The following is a 13,803-nucleotide window of genomic DNA, read 5'->3' on the forward strand; positions in this document are numbered from 1 at the left end:
GCCAACCTGGCAGTTCAGCCACTTAGGGAGGCCCTGTCTGAAAATAAAAAGGAACAAATAGGACTAGAGATGTAGCTCAGTGTGAAGGCCATGGGTTCAAATCCCAGCATCACAACACAGTAAAAACTGCGATGTGACAGTAAAGGGAAACCCTGAAGGCTGCAGGTGGAAGCCAAGGGACATCTGAGGTACTAAATCTGGAAAGAGAGGGCTGAGTATGTGGCTGTATTTCTCTCCACCTGGAAATCCCAGCTGCCAGTAATCACTCAAACGATAGCATAGGCCACCAACCACTGTGGATATGTGTCTTAGGCCGTTAAGAAAATGCATATACACACACACATACCATAGTCCTGACCAGCCCTGGTCAGGACCCAGCATAGGCCCCTGCATGGGACCCTTGCACAGAACCAGAAAGACAGTGCCTGTGTCTCTGCATCTTGCATAGGACCCAGAAGGCCAGCCTGTGTGTATTCAGTGAGTTTTGTTTCTGATATAAGCATCGCAGGATTTCTGGGAGCAGAGGAGACCACGGCATTCCAAGCTTTGGATTTCAGGACCTTGGAGTAGAACTCTCCTCTCTGCTCTGCATCTCTCACCTGCCGAGGTGGCTCTCCCAGGGCTCAGACTGCCACCCACAAGGCTGCCAGACCTTCTCAGGGACTTCTCCATCTGTGGAGCTCCATCAGCTCGTGCTGGCCCTGGGCCTGCAGGCCTGAGGACCCTCACCCCTGGCCTGGCTTCCTTCTCCTGGACGAGCTGGGGGCCTCTGGAATGTGAGCCCAGGCCAGGATTGGGAGAAGAAGGGGCTTCCCAGGGGCCTGGGCACATGCCTCTGACTTAAAGGGACAATGCTTCTTTCAGGAGCCCTGGATAGCCTCTCCTGAGACAGACAGTGGTTTTGTGGGCTCAGAAACCAGCCGAGTGTCACCCCTCACCCAGATCCCCAAGCACCGGCTCTCCCACCTCAGGTATCGTGGACCCCATCACTGTCCCTTCAGTGTCACTCCTGGGATAGCCTGGGGGTCAAAGTGCCTGTGATGGCTCACAGGGAGTCGGTGGGATCACGGGACCTCCTTTCACCCCATCAGGGGTCCTTTCCCTGTTTTTTGCTTAGAGCAGAGCAGAGGGGAAAGAGGGGAAGTGAGTGGTGCTTTCACTTCGTCCATTAGCAAGAAACTGAGAAAGTCATGGTGTCTGAGCAAAGGAATGAGCAAACGGGCAAAGGAATGACAACTCCAGGGATGAGAGGACGAGGTGAAGAGAAGCTAAAGACAGAGGGCACATGGGGTGGCTGGGGGTGAGAGGACCAGGCTGAAACAGAGGTAGATGGAGGCCTGAGGAGAGGTGGGTGAGGGTGGGGTGATGTGGTCAAATTGTATACCCAAAAGGGGGCACAGAACCGTAGCGAGCCCTACCTGGCAATCCCCCGCCCCTCAACCCAGCCCTGTGCATGAAGGGTAAGAAACCCTGTTTTCTCAAAAGTAAATGGAGCTTTATTATTTTTCACACACGAGTTACCGGTGTAAGGCTTGAATTCAGCTGCCTCTCCCAGCACCCAACCTATTTGCCCTCACAGTCACTGTTCACAGCTGCATCTCAGCTTAGCACTGACGCTGTCATCTGCAAACACAGGATGTCACAAAACCGAGAAGAAAACATAAGAAAAGGAACCTCAACATCCCAGGGTATCTGGAGACACCCAAAACTCAACACTGGAGTTTTGCCTGCTGAGGTGCGAGCAGCCAGAGAACTTGGACCATTGATATTTACTCCTATCTTCCCAAGTAATGTCTCTTCGTCTTTCAATTTCAGTTTTTAAAAGAACTCACTTCTTTTTATTCCCTCCAGACAGCCTTTTTGCCCTCTGTCTGCCTGCACCCAAGCATAATAAATTCCAACCCACGTTGCCTTTAACACAACCCTGGTGGGCTCAGCTGATTTCTGCCTCTGGCTGTTCCTTACATCTGCAGCTGAAACCCAGAAGGGAGACAAGCTCTCTCTCTCCAGAGGCTCTCAGTCCTCTTGAACCTCCATCCCACCTTGGCACCATCCTTAGACCTTGGGCCCTGCAGGAGTCCCTGCTTTTTGTGTTTTTAAAACTCCAATGCTGATCTCAATAATTACCTCCAGGAAAGCTGTTTTCCTTTAGCGACCAATCATAAAGACAATTGTCTTGCTAGGTGGCTCGCATTTATGGCTTTGGGCCCCAACCGGAGACATCCACCAGAGATCCAGCTGCTCTCCATAACTCTCTCCCAAGTGAGAAACCTTCCATTTTCCTCTGTCCCCTCTAGTCTGCCTCCCACAGAATTGCAAATTTCTCTCCTCCTCTCCCCATCTGAGGCCCAAACCTCTGATCTTTTTCTGTACTGTGGGAGGCCCAAGCTAACTAGACAATAGTTCTCACTGACGGGAGTGTAATACTTTAGCTTTTTGCATTTTGCAAAATAACAACTAATTAACAGGAGATAAGAGTTCACTTTGATTCCTTGATTGGTGAATTATATTAGTAATCATGATTGTCACTCTTGTTTGCCATGGTTTGCGTCTTTTAAAAATCACTTTATAATGCTTTTTAAAGGGACATTGTACTCTTGTGAACAAGATTTTGTATTCCTCTTTCATCTGTGTTCCATTTAGGCTCACGTGAACTATTTGACTTGTGGTTGCTGTGGTTTTTAATCTCACTTTAGACAGGGTGAGGAAGAAGTATTGTTAAGGTACCATCTGGCAGACTTTGATAAAATTCTGCAAAATGGATCTTTTTGTAAAACCTTGTCTATATCCTCCTCAGGCTTTTACCTGTCCTTTATAAAATGCTAAATGGTCTCTGCACACCCAGCCTGGGCCCCACGCAGGAACAAATGAGTGAGTGACTGAGTGGACAAATGACTGTCAGTCTGACTGTCCCCTGTGGGACCTTTATTGATGCAGAGACAAAGCAGAGGCACAGTGGTCGGAGGGGGTGATGGCTGCCAATACCCCGAGGAGCTGCCCAGCATTGTCCTCCTAGGTCTCCTTTCCCTTGGTCTCCTGTTGCTCAGGCAGCTCACACTTGTTCTAGGAGACAGGAGAGAAGGGAGCTGGTTGGGACAAGGCAAAGTCCCAGCTTGCTGGCTGGTAGGTGTGCCTGGGCCCAGCTGGTGTCGCTCGCTGAGCCACAGCTTCTTCAGCTCCACTTGGGGCTCAAACCCCAGCCAGAGCTGGTGATGCCTTCACATTGCCTCGGCTGCATCCCTCAAGTCTACCTCGAAGCGGCCGGGCACCTGTCCCAGGTTCCCCAGGCGGGGAATGACTGGAGCAGAAGGTTAGGGTGGCCAGCCCGTTTTTTATGCTGTTCCCCAGGCCTGGGGACATCAGTCCAGCATGCAGGGGTAAAGACTTTCACTGTTAGAGTCAAGAAAGCATTGCATTTCTACAAAAGCAAGGTCACCCACCGCTCAGCAGCACTGAGTTAGCAGACACAGCTGTGCAGGGAACTAAGTTTGGTGAAAAACCTTGAGGAGACCATACTACAGGTCACTGTCATGTGTCACAAAAAGCAGGACTGAGGTTCTGGATTTCGCATGAGGTTTGAGTGACACTGCAAATCTTTTTTTTTTTTTTAATTTTTTTTTTCATTTTTATCGGTACCAGGGATCGAACTCACGACTGCCTGCTTGCAAGGCAGGTGTTTATGCCTCTGAGCTAAATCCCCAGCCCCAACAGTACAAATCTTGATACACATTCCCCAAAGTCCAGATGGCAAAAACAGGGAGAGTGACAAAAACTCTTTGGTATATGATCACAATTGGTCACTCCCAGGAGGGTCTCTCCCCAGATCATCTACCTGTCCTAGGATCTTTCTTCCTTCCCTAGGGGATTAGGGTTAGGGCTTGAGGGTTAGTGTTAAGATTAGGGTTCGAGGCCCTCTCCTCAAACCCCACATGTCTGCATCTCAGCAGACTCTGCAAGAAAGTCAGTGCTTGAGTCAGTGCTGCAAGGCTGACAGCTCTCCCTCTCTGGGCCTTGGGGTTGGCCCATATGTGGCCCCTGCATTTACCTTTTTCCAGTCCACGTAGAGGATCTCTGATGTGCTCAGGCCCACACACTTGATGGCCTCCCGGAACTCATCCAGTTGCTCAGGGGTGGCTTCCGGCTTGTCAGCTGCAGGGGAATGCAGAAGCGGGGTGAGAGTGCTGCAGACGGGGGCAGGCAGGCTGGGGCCAGGAGGGCCAGCACCTACTGTGTAAGGCCAGCCCAACGTTCTGCTCATCATTCAAGTAGAAGCCCAGCATGAAGCTGTGGGGGTCCCGCAGGAGCAGCAGGTGGGCCAGGTGCAACTCATTTTTCACTGCAGGAGAAAGAACCCCAGTGAAACAATTTAAGGGCATGAAGGGTCTATTACACAGCTCCCTGTACTCACTACCAGGCACCAGGATCCCTGGCATAGCAGGGCCCCATGCTGGGCACTATAGACACAGGGGATGGTAGGAGCCTCAGATGGTAGCTGTGCCCCATTTCACAGGTGAGAGAGATGAGGCCCACAGAGGAGCCTCAGCCATGCTAAGAGGTATCAGTTAGTCCCACCCATGTTTGTGTGCCAGCTTCAGTGACAGTGGGGACGTGGATGAAATCTCCTCCTGCCAACTCATAGACTTCCACCCTGAGATTCCACAGGATCTTCAAGGCTGGCTGAGAGCAGCAGGACTGGAGCCAGATTTGCTCTGAATTCTGGTTCTAATGACAAGCTGTGTGACCTCAGGAACACTCCTCAGTGTCTCTCTTCTGTTTCCTCATCTGATCCTTGTAATAATGCCTCCTAGAGCTCTTTGCACACAGTAGGTGGACTGGCTCACTGAGAGCACTTCCAACAGTGCCTGGCACACAGTAAAGGCTCTGGAATGGTGGGAGTCTTTACTAAGCTTGCTATGCAATTTGCACATCTGGGGATCGGACAGCCATGGTCTCCTGGTTCCTGGCCCCTTGCAGGTCCCAGTCCTTTTTAGGTCGGCCCTCACCAGTTCTGGCCAAGGTTCCATTGTTCCTCTGGACTGTCAGTAAGGTGGAGTTCTGGATGCAGTGGTCGTGGCTGAAGTCAGACACCAGGAGGAGAGGAGTGTGAGAAGCAGGAGGACAAGAAGCAGCAGGCACCCCCCTGGACAGGGCCAAGGCAGGGCCCTCCAAGTGTCCCCTCCAAGTGTGGGCAGTGCCTGGGCTCTCAGGTGAACTCACACGGTCATGTGCTCCTGGAGTGTCACTGTGTCTTCCCTGGGGTGTGTGTTAAATTCAAAGAAGTCGGCTTGCAACGCTTGAACCTCCTGTTTATACTCAGGCTTCCGAAAGGCACCGGCGGCATAAAACCACCTACGATTGAGCTGGGCAGTAGCAGATGTGGGAGCTCAGGGCAAAGAAACCTCAGGGAGCCCCTCCTTCGCTTCCTCAGCTGAGGCATCAGGGAGAACGAGGCATGGCTGAGGCCTGGACAGGCCAGAGCTCATTCCGATGGCCCTCAGGGAAGCCCCTTCATGCCTACCACAGGATTGTCCCTTGTGTAGGGTCTTTGTTGCGGAGCTCCTGAGTTTGAAGGCAGGGGAGGCCCCCAGGGTTGTCAGAATGCCACCCATCCCCAAGAAGACAAAGCACAGAGCCAGGAGCAGAGGGGACCCAGCCAGCAGGAGAATAAAAGCTCAGAGAGGGACGTGAGGCCATAGTTCTTGGGCAGTGATGGCCCTAGAACTCACCCAGTCCAGGGTGGCACTGGTGATGGGCATGGCTGTGACGTTGGCACAAGCTGGGTCCTTTGGGTTCAACAGTGGTAGGAGGCACAGAGCTTCCAAGGCCCAGTGCAGCGCCATGCTGAGAGCAGGATGTACGTAGAGCCGGGGACAGCAGGTCGCTGAGGGCACACTGACCTTTATAGGGAGGTGGGATGGTGCTGTGGAGCCTGGGGCTTTGGCCTGTGATACAACCCAGCCTGCACTTGGGAAATGCTTTGCACAATTCTTTCCCCACAGCCAACTGGGAAGCAAAGGTCTGATTCGGAGACTGAGCTGGAGTTGCCAGGGCCAGAGTTGCCTTATTCCAGGCCAAGGTGGGTGAGGAGCTGGTGTGCTCTGAGTCACCTATGGAGTCCTCAGCTTTCCCCTGCCATCGCATCAGAATGCTGTCCCACGGAGCTGCAAGACTGGAATGGGACCCAGCCAAAAATCAAACATGCAAGGTTCTTAGGGAGTTCCCAGGCTGGCGATTTTTGCTGTTTGGGGAAAACAGTTAGGGGTCAAGGTGGAGACTGTGGACGAGTGTAATTGGATCCAACTGTGTGTGCTCCCCACTGTGACACAGAAACCTTCATGGGATCCTCTTTGGTCCTGGAGGCCCGGACAATCCCAAAACGATGCAACTAAGTCCAATGTCTTTTTCAGTGAGTGAGTTCCTAGACTCTTCTCCCAGAATGGGAAACGGGAAACCATCACACCCCCCCCCCACCCTGCCCTGGACCAGGTGGGGGCCTCCTCCTCTCTCCTACACACCCCCAGGCCTGGGACAGTGCCCGGCACTCTGGGTGACAGTGGAAGGAGGGGTTTCATTACCCTTTGCCCTTCAACCTCATGGGCTTGCGTCTTTATCTATAGGAACAAACACAATCAACAACTACTTTCATGGGGTGCTTACAGCTGTACATTCTTATTGATTTCACATATACTATGTTGATTTCATGTTAGTAGACTTGGTAGCACACTTCTGTAATCGCAGCACTCAGAAAGCTGAGGCAGGAGGAACATCACAAGTTTGAAACCAGTTTGGTCTACAAAGTGAGCTCAAGGCCATTCTGAACTGCATGGGAAGACCTTGACTCACAAAAGAAAAAAGAAATGTTCGTGTCTCCGGGTAGTCTGTGGTTAGGATTTCATTTTTATTGGTTTCATATTTAGTGATACATGTTTGCAATATGTAGGGATTACACTGACCATGGGGAGTTGATCCATGTCCCAAACAAATCTTTATTGTTTTAATGATTGGTTAGAGTTTAAGAATGCATAACTTTTCATTCACTAATTATATTTTACTTCGGTTATGTCCATTACAGCTATAGGTTTTTGTTTTGTTTAGTTTTTTGTTTCTAAGAAATATCTCACTGTGTATTTCAGGAAGGCTTTGAACTCGCTACATCGGCTGGCTGGACTCTAACTCATGGTGGTCTTTTTGCCTCAGCCTCCTGAACACTAGAATTCCATGAGTGTGCCAGGAAGCCCACCTCTGTGTCTATAGCATTGGGTGTTTAATATTCCTACTCATGAGAAGCATCAGAGTGACTTCTCCAATTCCACACTAGGTTGTGTATGAACATTCACAGCCACAGTATTCATAGGAGCCCGGAAGTAGAAGCAGTTCACAGCCAATCAACAGGAAGATGCAGAAGCCAGTTGTGGCATCTTCACACAAGTGTGCAACTCAGCATTGAGAAGAGCTGGCTCAGCAATATGCCATGTACTACATGGAGAGGTGCAGAAGCACAAGGCCTGAGTGGGGGACACGCCAGAGCGGGCTCGGGGTTATTCCACTGTGTGAAACTCTAGAGCAGCCCAGACCACCTGTGGTACCAGCTAGCAGACCACTGGTGCCTGGGGAAAGCTTCACTGTGGAGGGGCCCAAGAGGACTTCTCAAAAGGCAGTGTGGTATCCCGGTGGAGGGTCACACAGGTGTGCATCTGTGAGAACTCACTGAACCATGACCCTAACATATGCGCCTCTCACTTTATTTATTCCAATTCCCTAAAATTCATTGTTAAAAGTTCTCTTCCCAAATGGAAAAAATAAATATAAGACCAATCCAAAACACTAAGGCTCTTGCATCTTTCTTCATGACCTTGTCTAAACTAGACTTTTCTCTCTCTTCCCATCTCCCTCCCCCTCTCCCTGTTCATCTCCCTCTCCTTCCCTCTCTCTCTCTCTATCTCTCTCTCTGTCTCTCCCATCATCACTCCCTTACCCTCCCCTCTCCTTCCCTCTCTCCTCTTCTCTTCCTCCCTGCTTCCCTTCTCTCCTCCTTCCTTTGCGTTCTGACTGAACACAGCTCTGATTTGACCTTGGCAACACGGTGTTGATGAGGAGGGCAGAGAGCAGGTGTGAGCACTCAGACCCAGGCACCTGTGTCCCTGTGCAGCTAGCACTGTGACAGGATTGGTGGGAAGGTCCAAAACAGAATTCACAGGAGCTGCAGGAGCCCCCCTACCATCGTGGCAGCAGGCCCCATCTTTATGGGCCTCACAGGTGCTGCAGAGAGGAGGAAAAGTTGCAGTGTGGAGGGTCACCTTGCTCTCTGAAAAATCTGTCAGTCAGCAGTGGAGAGAAAAACAAGGGTCAATGTCAGGTGGAGACCTAGGAGGCCAGGGGTGGCAGCTGCATGGGCCCAGGCCTGAGATGATGCTGGGAACAGAGTCCAGGCCATGTTTATTTTATGGAGGAGGTGGTGTTGTGTGGGACAGCACCACCATTAGATGTGGACAACTGAGGCTCCTACTTGGAACCCAGGGACTCAGAGACACCCTCACTCCCAACACACACACACACACACACACACACACACACACACAACACACACACTCACACACACACAGAGTCTATTAAATGACACTTAAGCTCCCCCAACTCTTGGGATGTGGTGCCTAGTTCTAGACCAAGGGATCCACAGCCCTAAACATCCTCTTCCTTAACTTGCATTACTGATGCTGACCCAGGGGAACAACTCCCTGCTCTGGCACTCTGTCTTTGAACCCATCAAAGATCCAAAGGTTTTGCTGAGATGCCACCCCTGATGTAGGAGACAGCTCCTGCTCCAAGGCTCAGGGAGGACTTGCCTGATTGCAGAAGTAAGAGAACAGATAAATTAGCTCACATCCCATATCTTGTCCTCAGCTCAAGCGCAATAAGTTCTTGCACTTTGTTTCCATTCCTGTGAGTCAGTCCCCCGTCTCGCAAGGCACGGTTGGCTGAGGGAGCCTTTCTGAGTCCCAGCCAGCAGGGCTTGTAACACTTGCACAAGGAAGCTGAGAAACAACTGGAATATAAAGTCATTCCCACTACCCTAAGTTCGTTGTTGTTTTCATGTAATGTATTACAGGTAGCTATTAACCAAGAAAACATAGAAAGCTCTCTTCAGACTTCTGTGATAAAATAAAACAAAATTTCACCACAATTCAGAGAATAATAATTGCTAACACCGTGTGTGAAAATCTTAAAAGAATGGCCAAACTATTACTGTGAGTATAAATCATGGACCAAACAGACTCTGTTGTACAAAAAAGCAGACAAACAGATAATTGCTGAATACTCTCTTTTTCAATGTACTAACAGAACCTACTAGTAGTATAAATGAAAACAAATTGTTTCATCTGTTGTAACATTTTTGAAACAATGGAATAGATAATTTGGGGTGTAATTTGAACTTCTCCCTACTTCCTATTTGTTTATCTTTTATTTTGCTGAAAAATATATAAGTATATTTTGAGTTTTTATATAAGAAAAACCATGTTGGATAGGTTGTTGGAACCTACAATGGGCTTGAATCTGCTCCTGTCCTTGGCTACCAAAGGTTGAGTGAATCTTTTTTTTTTTTTGGTACCGGGATTAACTCACGACCTTGCACTTGCCAGGCAGGCATTTATGCTACTGAACTAAATTCTTGGTGAATGAATCATTTTTAATCATATGAAACTTTTGGACAAGGTTTTATGAATGAACGAATTGGATCCCCAAAACTTACGGTTTCGACTTGATTTAAACACTTTGGCTTTTTGCCAAATGGTCTTCATAATAAATTTCTTTATAATAATGGGTTTGTGTGTTCCTTTTGTTCTAGAGCACAAATACAAGGTGTGGGGGTGGCCTGTGTGGGGGATGGGCACAGAGCTAGGGCTCAGACTGTGTTTGCAGGTGGTGCCACTCTGTGGGAGGGCGTGTGGTCCTAGTGCCTGTCCAGCACTTAGGCTGGCCCTGCAGGGTCCCAGTGTCTACCCAAGAGGCCGTCCATGGATTGTAGTTCCTGGAGAGACCCAGTACTCACCAGGCCACAGAATTTCTGGGCATTTGAGTGCCCTTAGGGATTCAAGTTCTTGGCCCACCATTGCCAACCTGTCTCTCCATCTGGCCCTGGCACAATGTCAAGCGTTTGTGAGAAAGACACAAAAATGTCATCCTGGCAGTCAGGGATGAGGGTGAAACATTCTCCTGGCTTTGCTATTTGTTAGCTCTGTGACCCAAGACAAGTTGCTTAACCTCTCTGCACCTTGATATCTGTCCCTCCCAGTGGAGATAATAGTACTGACTTCAGTAGCTAGTTATAAGAATTCCACAAGTGCATATTTGTGATCTACTTCTCAAATAAGATAAATGTCCTTGTCAGGTCCATGGATATGACCACTATCACCATGAGTTTACTGTCAAGCTGGTTGGGAGAAAGGCAAACCCCAGGGTGAACCGTATGCAAGATGTGATCAAGAAACTCGATGCGTATTGAAATTCCAAATTATAGACAAAGACATCAAGCCACTGATGCCCCTCAGGATAGTCTCCTTGCTCTAACCACACTTATACCATCAGGGTTGCCACTTTCTGAAGTAATTCTGGAATCCTCTTTCTGAGTGTTTTTAGTTGTGCTGTTGGGGTTTTCTTGATATCCTGGATTGAATCCAAGTATTTACCTTTCCTGGTCATTTTGACCTTGAGGAGGAGCCAGCAGTTGCATGGTGCCAGGTCCAGTGAGTCAGCTGGATGAGGACTGGCTGCAATATTCCTATAAGCCTGCCCTCCTGTAGGATGACACATGGCCGCAGAATGCACTATATTTTTTTATCACACATTACAAAGACTCTCATGAAAGAGGACTTCCAGAACTGATTTAGAAGGTGGCAAGAACAACAGAATATGTGCATTTGAAGTGAAGGTCAATGTTTTGGGGGAATTAAGGGCAACGTGTCTTTTATGGTATTAAATTTTTAAATTTACACACTCCTGTGTTGTTCATCAGCCTTTGCACCACCCGATGGCAGATTGAATCACTTTTAAAGGCCTCAAAGTGAGAAAGCATGCTTAGGATAGGTTTGAGAAAAGGTGATCTTTCCTCCCTTTATACAGACAGGGTGACAGATGGCTCAGAGAGGCCAGGAGACCTGGTAAAGGCCTCTGAGCAGCTGAGCTTTGGGTAAGCAGGAGGCGGCTCCCACTCGACAGTGATTTCCTTCCTGAGAGGTCACTTCACGCCTTTCTGCATGGAGGCCTGGGTTCAACTCTGTTCACGGAACCAACTCACCGCGTGCTGTCTCTGCACCCAAAAGCAGAGTCCGCCCCACCAGGAGCTTGGTGTCTGGGCTCAGGAAACACACAAGAAGCCTCGCTCAAGCTCAAATCCTGTGTTGTGATCTTGGTAAATGGGATGTAGCCCCTTAGGACTTCGTTTCTCTTGTCTGGGAAGTGGGAATCACAGCACATGGGTCTCACAAGGTCCTGTGGGAGGTGAAAGCCTGTCACACTGAGCACATCATGGGCGTTTGGTCAGTGAGCCAGGACTGCAGCCACTGTGGTCTTGAATGGTCTGAACAATGTGGAACTGAAGGTTTAAGGTCCAGATATAGCTGAATATTATTCCATTTGTCGGTTCCGCGCTGTTATGGTGAACTGCAGCCCTCACTCTAGCTAACCAGCACTGCTATCATTCCCTTATCCCTATGTAGCTCTGGTTCTCCTGGAACATGAGGCCATCCTGCTGTCTTAGCCTCCAAAGTGCTGGGTTTATATGCATGCGCCATCACCTTTGGCTACTTTCCTATTGAGAGCTGCTGATTATTGACAGATGTGATTGTCCGCTGTGGCACTGATTTATTGTGGACAAACACAAGCTGGCCTAGACTTTCCCCTGGAGGTGACCCAGCCAAAAGTTTATTTAAGCCAGTTCATGACAACTGGTTTTGCAACTGGACATTGCTGGTTGGTAGAAAACTGTTTTCTGTCCCCCAAAGCCTACCCTCACACCTTCCAGGAATGAACTGGCCCTGTCCCAAGGTCTTCACTGGGCAGGTCACACAGGCCTATGATCTGGGGTGCAGGCCAAGTTCGAGTGCTTTTCACATTCTGTCCTCCGTACCTGAAGCAAAGAATGAGCCTGGTCCCCTGTCCCCAAGAACTTTCTATGGGGAAACAGACATTGCTGTGGTTTCATTTCCATCTATATAATAGGACGCCACTTGGGCAGCTGGGGAAACTCTTGGGGAGACTGCAGATCTCAGGAAATGATTCAGGAAATGGGCTCCTCCGGCTCCATTTCATTTCTGATTATCTATCAAAGAAACAAAAAGAACTTTTGTATTTCCTCATTCTCCAGCCTTCGGAACTAGTGCACCACCTCAGGTCTTAGCACTTTAGCAGGCACTTGGATGGGCAGCGGGTAGAAATGCAGAGCCCTGGGGACTGCCATTCAGTAGGATTGGGTGAGGCTGAGAATCTGCATTTGTAACAAGCTTCCAGTAGCTATCACAGGCAGGGCTGGGGCAAGGCACTTAATGTGCTGTCAGCAATCAGCTTTAAATTGAGCTCTGCCTTGCCTTGGATCTCCTAAGACTCAGGCTTTTGTTAGGGCTTCAGCTGCCCCCTAGGAAAGATGGGATCAAGTGGCATGGACACAGGAATTCCTGGTCCTCCTCCACATCCTGGGCTTGGTACTGTGGCTCCTACAGCCTTGGAAGGACAGCTCCAAAGCTCCCCGTCCAGGGCAGGTGCTGTGGTGAGGACAGATGGGGCCCCAGAGCTGTATGAGCTCTAAAACCCAGAAATGCAGCACAAGCTTTTAAAGCATTGAATCCCAGTATGAATTCAAAGGTTGTGAGTTGTCCTTTCTCCTAGATGAAAGAGATGGGCTCTGATTCATACTGTGTCCTGCGAATGCAGGAAAACACATGAAGCTGAGGGTTCCGATGCCCAGATAAATGTAAATTTCAGAGAAACGACAACTTTCCTCAGTTTAAGTACCTCACAGTATTGCATGGGGCCTAGTTACTCAAGGAGTCAAATACAAAGAAAGTGCAGGAAATCTATCTACAACACTAAAGTCCTAGAAAATGCAGCCAAGCGCCTGGACCCCATGGTAATAATCTGCATGAGTTCAGTTGAAGACCCAGAGCCCACAACAATGACTCATGCAAGTCTGTTTCATAGACCTGCACCATGAAGGCTCAAAGGTCAGTGGTAGAAGCTAGAAAGTCTGTGCTGGCGGGTGAAGGAGCTGTGCCAGCAGGTTGAGGGTTCTGCAATGGAGTCATAAGAACCAGGGCTCCCCTGAAAAGTACTACAGCCATCCTCAGTGACACAGAGGTCCTGAGCTCCTCTGATGATGAGAACTACCAAGTCCATATCAGGGGAGTCAGTGTGACAGGCTCCTCCAGGAGAACCTTTGGCTCCAAATAACACTTAGGACCCACATTGCTACTCTTCCTCTTCAGCTCTCCTTTTTTAAGCTACAACAGTGAGTCCTCAGGTGGGCCACCTATGCTCAGCACGGTGCTGATTCAGTTCCGCTGGTGTTAAGTTGCCCAGCAGTTACTAGTGATACAAATCCCAAACCAAAATAGAAAAGCTAGGTGAAAGGGAGGCTCCTCCCCCTGCAGGCTGGCCTGTTGACACTTTGACTTCCTCCTTTGAAGAGGGAAAACATTCCTGGTGCTTAATACCAGGAAGTCTGCAGACCAGAACTTCAGAGCTCCGTCCCTCCACTGCCCACCCCTCTCTTCTATGAAGAAGCACAGGGCCACAGACACCTCATTCCATTGC

At 49.4% G+C, this 13,803-nt stretch overlaps 1 protein-coding gene across 2 annotated transcripts; it reads right to left on the reverse strand.

Moving 5' to 3' along the window:
- Positions 1-2,896: 2,896 nt before the first annotated feature.
- On the reverse strand, positions 2,897-6,156 carry LOC100713799 (alpha-1-acid glycoprotein 1-like). Of its 2 annotated transcripts, XM_003479149.4 has the most exons (6): positions 5,727-5,931; positions 5,218-5,360; positions 5,004-5,074; positions 4,229-4,336; positions 4,046-4,149; positions 2,897-3,063 (listed from the first exon to the last, which is right to left on the reverse strand). In XM_003479149.4, the coding sequence occupies exons 1-6, from the start codon at positions 5,838-5,840 to the stop codon at positions 3,013-3,015; spliced, it is 591 nt and encodes a 196-aa protein (XP_003479197.1). In that variant the 5' UTR covers positions 5,841-5,931; the 3' UTR covers positions 2,897-3,012. The 2 variants fall into 2 exon arrangements, with proteins under 2 accessions (XP_003479197.1, XP_063116271.1); XM_063260201.1 differs by lacking the exons at positions 4,229-4,336; positions 5,004-5,074; positions 5,218-5,360 and having other exon boundaries at positions 5,727-6,156.
- Positions 6,157-13,803: the final 7,647 nt, after the last annotated feature.

This window comes from Cavia porcellus, unplaced genomic scaffold (genome assembly GCF_034190915.1).
Source record: "Cavia porcellus strain 051 isolate PalLab524CR breed Dunkin Hartley unplaced genomic scaffold, mCavPor4.1 scaffold_1, whole genome shotgun sequence".
NCBI classification, from domain to species: domain Eukaryota; kingdom Metazoa; phylum Chordata; class Mammalia; order Rodentia; family Caviidae; genus Cavia; species Cavia porcellus.

Coding starts and splice junctions, on each gene's coding strand:
- LOC100713799 (XM_003479149.4), bottom strand. CDS start 5,840: ATGGCGCTGCACTGGGCCTTGGAAGCTCTGTGCCTCCTACCACTGTTG. Junction 5,361..5,726: donor CCAGTGCCACCCTGGACTGG/GTGAGTTCTAGG, acceptor GCTACTGCCCAG/CTCAATCGTAGGTGGTTTTA. Junction 3,064..4,045: donor TCTACGTGGACTGGAAAAAG/GTAAATGCAGGG, acceptor CCTGTCTCCTAG/AACAAGTGTGAGCTGCCTGA.